The 8,475-nt window shown below is 36.6% G+C and overlaps 1 protein-coding gene across 2 annotated transcripts in view; it reads left to right on the forward strand.

Moving 5' to 3' along the window:
- Nucleotides 1-353: 353 nt before the first annotated feature.
- The window catches only part of mfrp (membrane frizzled-related protein), a 14,184-nt gene continuing 6,062 nt past the window's right edge, over nucleotides 354-8,475 (forward strand). The window contains exons 1-7 of one of the 2 annotated variants that reach the window (XM_016485619.1): nucleotides 354-537; nucleotides 628-733; nucleotides 905-1,036; nucleotides 1,968-2,093; nucleotides 2,901-3,120; nucleotides 4,730-4,860; nucleotides 5,957-6,082. In XM_016485619.1, the coding sequence (XP_016341105.1) occupies nucleotides 472-537; nucleotides 628-733; nucleotides 905-1,036; nucleotides 1,968-2,093; nucleotides 2,901-3,120; nucleotides 4,730-4,860; nucleotides 5,957-6,082 (907 nt within the window). In that variant the 5' untranslated portion in view covers nucleotides 354-471. Of the gene's footprint in view, nucleotides 538-627; nucleotides 734-904; nucleotides 1,037-1,967; nucleotides 2,094-2,867; nucleotides 3,121-4,729; nucleotides 4,861-5,956; nucleotides 6,083-8,475 lie in introns of both variants that reach the window. The other variant, XM_016485620.1, reaches the window with a different exon arrangement.

Below are 8,475 nucleotides of genomic sequence, written 5' to 3' on the forward strand. Positions count from 1 at the left end.
GTGTGTGTGTGTGTGTGTGTGTGTGTGTGTGTGTGTGTGATGTCTGTGAGTGAGAGAGAGAGATTGGGAATGTGTGTGTAAACCAGGATCATTAAGGAGCTCAATCCTCTCAGCTGACTTGGCTTTGGGAATATTAGGAAGAAAGTTCTGTTCCACAGCGAATACCAGACACTTTCTTTCAGCAGCACAAGATGCTGGACCATAATATCATAGCACTAATAAGAGACAAAAATAAATAGATTTAATGAATGAATATTCTACTGAATCTACTATTCTACTGAAATATTCTACTATTCAATGCACACACTTTAATGGATTTTAAAACAACTTTTTATTTATTTATTTGTTTGTTTTGTTATTTTACCATTATGTCTAGGCATTTCCTTTTATGGATAACAATAATTCATTATCACAACCAAAGGACTGAATCAATAGCGTTCCTCTGGATTTCTGATAACTGAACATGTGTGAATGGTTTCTCTAAACGCAAAGATGATGAACTCTGACCTTTCAACTGAGAGCCCAGATGCATATGAGGTAAATTATTATTATTATACATTCAATGATGGCTCACAACCAATCATCTATGTTTATATATAAATGAATCCTTTGTCTTAATATTCACAGAATGTTTTCTGCAACCCAGTTTTCCAGCTTGATGAAGAAAATGAGGAAACCAAAGGACATTTCAAAATTGACATCTACCTTGAACCTGCTAAAACGCCAGCTGCAGGTAAGTGTGCATAGCAATGTTTAGGGCTATTTAATATTGGATATTCCTAGCATAAATACTGCGTTATATAAGGCATTTGTATTATGTACAGAATTAGGTGCCTTTGCAGTGCATCTGATCTATATTGTCCATAAGCTGTATTTTTGGCTTAGTGTCTTGTCCTTTATAAAGGCCACAGTGTGCTCAGGGACTGTCTGGTGACTGTAAGAGGTCAGCTGGCTGGTCAGGGGGCAATAATGGTGTCGGCCGGTGTGGTGCTGATTGTGGCGGTGCTGTGCCTCATTCTGCTCCTGGTTCTCAGACGTGAGTCAGCAAAACTCTTTTACTCCGTCTGTCTGGTGTTGCTGTTTTGTTTTGGTGAAATTGTTGAAATTCTGTAAAAGAATGCAAACTGTAAAATAAGAATGAGACAGTAGTTTCAAAGAGTGCTCCTACAGGCCTGTATTTTTAACTTTTTTATGGGTCTGACAAGTTCTGATATTCTGCCATCCTGAGAAACCAACACGGAGTACTAACCACTATACGATCACAGCACGCTACCACTCTGCCACTGAATACCAAGCAGCCTCTTTAGCACACAGACAAGACTTTTCTTTTACCTTGCTGTGATCAAGCTAAAGATGACGAGGCTCGTTTGTGTTCAGGGAAATCTTGGGATTAGCTCCAGACTGCTAGTTTGTTGTAATTGTGTAGTGGTTAGTAGTCTGCTTTGTGGCTGCAGCAACGCTGGTACAAATCTGGTTCTTTGGTTGTCTGGCAAAGCCCTTTCGATTCTCTTGGATGTCTCTTTGTATGAGGTTTTTTCTCCTTCAATTCAACTTGCCACACAAGAGCTGTTAAGTGCGCCACAAGTCAACACAATTAAAAGCAAGATGCTTTCCAGCTGCTGTACCTTTATTTAATGCCACAAAGGCAACACAAGTGATTTTTTACTAGCCAAATATAGCTTCATACAGGTCCCAGAACATTCCTAAAAGTCTGTTTTATTTAAATAAGTTGCTTTGGCCATTGAGCCCGTAGCCCATTTACCTCCTCTCACAAAAAAACCCTTTAAAACTTTGCAGCTATTAGCTTCATTGACGGGTATTATTATTATTATTATTATTATTATTATTATTTGAATTAATTTTGACTCTTACCTCGTAGCTGTTATGTACCAAATTTGGAAATGATTTAGCAGTAGAGAAAAGAGAGAAAATGAGCTCTGTCACTGTTCTACTCTTTCTTTTCACAGACGTTCAGACTAATACAGGAGAGATTTTCCCTTTAGACTCTGGGTTTGGAGACCGATCTTCACCGAATCTTTCTCTGAGTCCGACTGCTCCTCATCCCATACTCTCACCGCGCACCTTCTTTACAGGTCAGTTCATGCTCTTCTGACGGCATGTACCATTTCATATAAAGTGACCCCGAACGACTTTGCCTTTGCATTTCATTACAAAATATCAACCCAAGTGGCACTTAAGGTTGAGTTTATTGGGACATTTTAAGTGTGACTCAAGTGTCCAAATACAGTCAAACCAAAAATTATTCAGACACCAGATATCATTTTTTTAATTAGTGGGTGCAGGACACTATAGTTCATTTATGTAAGTGAGGATAGCAAAATAAAGTAAACTGATATATTAAACCCAAAATTTCTTCATACAGTGGACTACCAGTAAAATTGAAATTATTCAGACACTTTGACCTGAACATGTTTTGCTTCAGTGTTTTCCTTTAATTGCTAATGCAACCTTTTTACACCACAGACTGAACAAAATGAAGCATTGCTTGGTAATTAGTTGAGCTAAATTGGTTTTATCTAATTGTGTGCTTAAATTTAACAGCTGACAACTATTCAACAAAATCTATTACATACCTTTCTATCAAAGTTATCTGATATTATCAAGATGAGTTTGTTCTGACACAGTTTCTTCTCATATATTATTACCATTTTCTAAACTATAGCGAATAAACTGTGATAATGTGCGAAATGTTGAAGGCGTCTGGATAAATACTGGTTTGACTGTATATTTCAGGGCCTCTGTTTAATTGTATATCAACATACACAGCATCCACAATCAAATGCATGCTATTGTAAATTAAAATGGCACTAACTATTTTGTATGCATATGTTTTTTCACCTGCCAGTTCAATATAAATGGCTTTGCATCTGTTTTTCCAGCCTGTGGCGGCGTGTTGACAGACTCCTGGGGGACGCTCAGCTCTCCCAATCACCCCGGCCCGTATCCCCCGGACTCTCACTGCGTGTGGCTGATCAGGGCGTCTCCTCCGCTCCTCCTGCAGATACATGTGTCTTCTCTGGCTCTCGAGGGACCCTCTCCTTGCTTGTTTGACTGGCTAGAAGTCAGAGAGGAGACAGAGAAGACATCTGCTGTCACAAGGTTTGCTCACCCTATTTAATCATAAACGACAATCAGATTTGACATGGGGCGGCATTTAAGTTTTAAAAGCCTTTGATTAAAATGCAAACACTAACATCTGCCAGTCTGGATTGACATTTTATTTCGTTTTTAATTCAGTTAAACAACCTCTGTGTCACATGTTCCCTATTTGGAGTGTTGTTTTGCACTCGTTTGTTGAAAAGAGGTTGGTTTCCTGTTCTCATTTTGTAGTCCTTTTGTAGTTCTTCTGGTTTCCCTCATTACTCCCACATTGTTCACACCTATGTCCTGTTAACCTAGTTACCCCTAAGCCCTGGCTTCCCTGTGTTTCACTGTGAGTTGTTTGATGTGTTTCTGTTTTCCCTGGACTTGGTCTATGTTTTGTTTTCTATCGTTGGAAAGCTGCTCTTAGATCTGTATCTGATCTGTAGTTTCAGCAAATGCCCTGGAGCTCTCAGAGATTTACCAGCTGGTGCATTTTGCATCATCCTTCTAATTTTTTGTTGAGAAATAAATGGAAATATTTTCGTGCAGATAACATGAAAAAAGACTACACATTGTTAATTTACATACACAACTACTGACAGTGAAAAATACAAATCCTTCAACTAAAAACATCAAGATCATAACCAACAAAACCAAAGGGAGAACCACCGGAGTAAATGAGAAACTAAACAAGACACAGGTGAACATAAGCAAAATAAGCAAAAAAAGCGAATCCATATGAATATGTGATTAATGTCACAGTCTTCAGCGGGTGTGCCCAGGAGGGCCACCAGATGACTGTGTTCTGGGAGCACATGGCTTGTGTTGTGTTTGTCTGTTGCCATGTGCTCTCTCCTTTCTATTGTCTGGCCCCTCCCATCTTGTTACCTCGTTATTGTTTAAGTTGCTCCACCTGTGTCTCCCTCGTTAGCCTCCTCGTTTGGTTCCTATTTATTCTCCTTGTGTCTGTCATCCTGTGCTGATCCGTCATTTCTCATTGTGTGTGTGTTATGTCTGCATGGAGTGCAGTTTTGAGTCTGCTTGTCTGTTTTTCCCCTTCGGGGTGGTTTGAGTTTGCTTTTGTTTCATTTTCATTATTAAAATAAATAACCATTTCTCCTGCAATTGAGTCCTCGCTTCATCTCCCCGTACGCACCGTGACAATTAAAGCCTAAAGCGATCATATTGCTCACAATAATTAAACCGCTCGTATCATATTTATTCATTCATAACATGATGACAGAAATTTAATTTTGGGGTGAACTATCCCTTTAAGTATATTGGCTTTAAATATTTTGTTATGCTTTTGTGATCTTGAGAAAGTCTTTTTTTCAAGAAAATTAAACAGATAAAAAATAACTGTTACATATACTCCAGATCAGTGGTTCTCAATGATCAATACATATTGTTCCAGAACAATAGTAATAGCTCCATGAGCAAACCATCAATGGTTAACATCTCATGTGTGTCTTGGCTTGTAAAAATTCACAACATGACCTCTTAAACATGTATCTTATGGAGTTTTTGTGAAACTGCATGTATAGAAACAACGGAGTTATTTAATACTTTTGCTGTACAGGGCTGTTCTTGGCACTGTGAATAATTAAGATTCAGTTCTTCCTAGATTCTGTGGCAGCGTCGCTCCACCTACACTGAACACAAACAGCAGCAGCGTGCTGGTGTCCTTTCATTCTGACGGGAGTATTGGCGGAAATGGCTTCACTGCACAGTATCATTCTATATTACCTGGACAGAGTAAGTAAAACTGAAACAAACAGAACATCATGTTTCTTTTCATAGTTTAAAGCACAGGCAATAATATTATGGAAGACACTTTAGACTACTGTTCCATCGTTAATGAATAACTGCACAGGAACAAATGAATAATGCACTATTAACATTCTAGTAACTACTATTAACTAACAAGAAACTCTGGTTAATGATTTATTAAGTAATGGCGCTCAGTTGAAACTGGTAGTTCACTATTAGCTAATCAGTAACTACTATTTCTTTCATATATGCTGGAGAACTACTAAGAACTACTGTGTACAGCTTCATAATTCATGCGAATTATGCATAATGTATAATTAATTCTAAAATGAAGATCATGGTAACCCACTAATAATCGGTTAAGTGTTACCAAATCAAGCAAAATTAATTACTAACCAGAAACTTACAAAAACCTCAAAAGTATTCAATGATTTCAGTAATTACTAGAGAGTTATCATGATCTTCACTTTAGAATACTGATCCAAAAAAATTAGTAATTCCTTTAGAAGAATTTGGTAATACTTGAGTCCTTACTAGTGGGTTACCATGACCTTCACTTTAGAATTAATTATACATTATGCATTATTCATATTAATTATGAACCTGTATACAGTAGTTCTTAGTAGTTCTTGGGGAGGTATGAAAAAATAGTAGTTACTGATTAGTTAATAGTGAACTACCAATAATAATTCAATAATCAGAGTTTCTTGTTAAATACTAGTAGTTACGAGAGTGCTAATATTGTGTTACTCATGTGTTCTTGTGTAGTTATTCATTAATGATGGAACAGTATTCTAAAGTGTTACCGACGCTTCTATATTTGTGGATAGCAGTCTGTATTGTAGGGTGACAATAATGAAATAGACTTCATTTTAAAAACTTCATATGCAATAATAATGTGGTTTAGCCAAATAATACTATTTTTTCCTTAGAATTTATAAATGTGATGCAAATGCAAATTAAAGAGCAGCAAGCAGTGAATATAACTATGATATTCTGATCACAGATTATAATAATGTGTCACATGGTGTGTTATTTTTCTGTTTGTATGTACTAAAGTTTTCTTTCTGTCTGCGATCAGAGAGCTGTTCCAGAGAAGAGTTCATGTGTGACAGTGGTCGTTGTTTGCTACCCGTTTCCGTGTGTGACGGCCAGCCAAACTGTCAGGACAGGTCAGATGAAGCCAACTGCAGCCAGAAACACAAGGGTAAATATAGCTGCAAGCAGCGATGACGGGCCCAAGCCATCAGTGCAACCGCCACCCCGGTGGCATCAAGAAAATAGTGCACAGCGTGTACGTGCATTTACAATAACCCTCTGGCAGTCTGGATTTAAGGGTTACAGCAATGAAAGGGTTACACTATAAAATCAAGAATGTGAAACACACACACACACACAGAGAGAGAGAGAGAGAGAGAGAGAAAGAAAGAGAACAATATTTAAAACTTTGGTAACACTTTACAATACAGTTTCATTTGTTAACATTAAATATATCAGTTAACATGAACAATAATTATATAGCTATTAATGTTAATTAATATTAAGTTCAAAATGTATTAATACATTATTAAAATTTAAAGTTGTGTCTTTAAAATTAGTTTATGTACTGTGAATTAATATGGACATGAATATTTTTTATTAAATAACATTAAAAAGATTAATAAATGCTGTAAAAATATTTTGTTCATTGTTAGTCCATGTTAGTCAATGCATTAACTAATGTTAACCAAAGATACCTTATTGTAAATTGTTACCAACACTTTTTATGATGTATAACCTTTTTTGAAAATTATTTTAATGATCTATAAGCATTTGTGAAATAATTATATAAATCTATATTACCAATAAAGTACATATTAACTTATTTTATGTATTTGTTTCTTATTCTAATTAATTGAACTGAGCAGTAAAGCGTAAGACTTAAAAGATTTATTATCCTATCAGTGAGTGAGGGTAGGATATATTAAACTTTTAATGATTTTTAAAAATGATTTTAATGTTCTATAAGCATTTCTACAATAATTATGTAAAAGTATACTGAGAGTACAGTACATATCAACTGATTCTATGCATAATTTTTTTCTTTCTGATACACTGAAGATGATCTGAACAGGATTAGAAGATTTCTTATCCTATGACTCCCTCCGGTGGTCATCCTTGGTATTCATCTGTCTGTTAAATTCTCTGATAGTTTAAATTTTTTGGTGGCTCCTGAGCATGATACATTTATGAAACTAAGCATGTTTCCTAAGAATGACTTGTTCATATGTAAAAAGATTTGAAGAGTTTGGATAATGCACTTTAAAGATTTAAGAAAATTACTGTTTCCTTTTTTTGCTGTTATTTTAATAAATCACCATGGCAACACACCGTTCAAGATATCCAAAATCCGTTTGCAATTTAGTTTCTTCAATGTTTTGGCATCATGTAGACAAAGTTTGGTGTTTATAGTATAATTCTCCTCTGAGGAGTATGCATTAATTCACAGCATGATTTTTCCAAAAACCCACATTCAAACCAAAATAGCAGACTTCCTGCTAGTCGTAGCTAATGACTGTAAATTAGAAAGTTGTCCGGCTTGATGAGAACAATAAAAGTACCGAGTTTGGTGACTGTAGGAAAAACGAACCCCCCAACTTTTGTCAAAAGGTGGCGCTATAGAGTGCCTGCTCCATGCCCATTTATGAGCTTTTGCCAGTGTCTAACTATCATTAATACTGATGTGTGTGTTGAGTTTCATGAAATTCTAAGCATGTTATCTGCCTCAAAAACACAGGAAAGAAATGTTAAAGTTTGGTGCATTGCCATGGTAACAGTATATAAGATATCAATAATCCCTTCCCAGTTTTGCATCTACCATGTTGGCATTGGCATTATTCTGGTGAAGTTTGAAGAAAATCAAGTAAAAATAAGATGCTGAATTCAAAGCATTTTGAAAATGACACACTTCCTGCTGCCAGTTGGTGGCGCTATAACTTTCAGTCATAATAGTCGGATCTATGTGATCGGCCTCATACAGCGAATAAACCGCTGAAGTTTCATCAAAAGCAGACAATGTGTGCAACAGTTATTAGACACATCCTGTTTCTCATTTCTTGCCATAATTTCATCGCATCGCCACGGCCAAACTGTTCGAGATATAATGAGATCTATATGTGTACCGTGTTTCATATGAATACTTGCAAGTAGTGCTGGGCGGTATACCGGTTCATACCGAATACCGGTGTTTATTTTTGTTATGATATGAATTTTTAAAATACCGCAATATCGGTGTATGTCGCTTAAACAACGTTCGGAACGCGACACTGTTTGAAAAAAGTCCCTTTTCACTGTTGCACTGTGGTGAGGGAACAGCTGTATGTGTTACTAAGTGTGAAAGTTCCGAAACTGAAGATGTAGAACTAATAGAACGTGATGACACAGAAGAACTCATCCACAATATCCACACTGACCGCCACAAATATCCACCGCCCCCTGCCATCAGCTCCTGCGTCTCACACACACGAGCGCGACTTTAGCACTAGATTTAGCAACCTTCAGATGCTTTTAGCGGCTTTTTTCCCATAGAATATTCATACTGACAAACCTAGCGACTTTTTT

Source organism: Sinocyclocheilus anshuiensis, unplaced genomic scaffold, assembly GCF_001515605.1.
Source record: "Sinocyclocheilus anshuiensis isolate Anshui unplaced genomic scaffold, SAMN03320099.WGS_v1.1 scaffold501, whole genome shotgun sequence".
In the NCBI taxonomy this organism is placed as follows: domain Eukaryota; kingdom Metazoa; phylum Chordata; class Actinopteri; order Cypriniformes; family Cyprinidae; genus Sinocyclocheilus; species Sinocyclocheilus anshuiensis.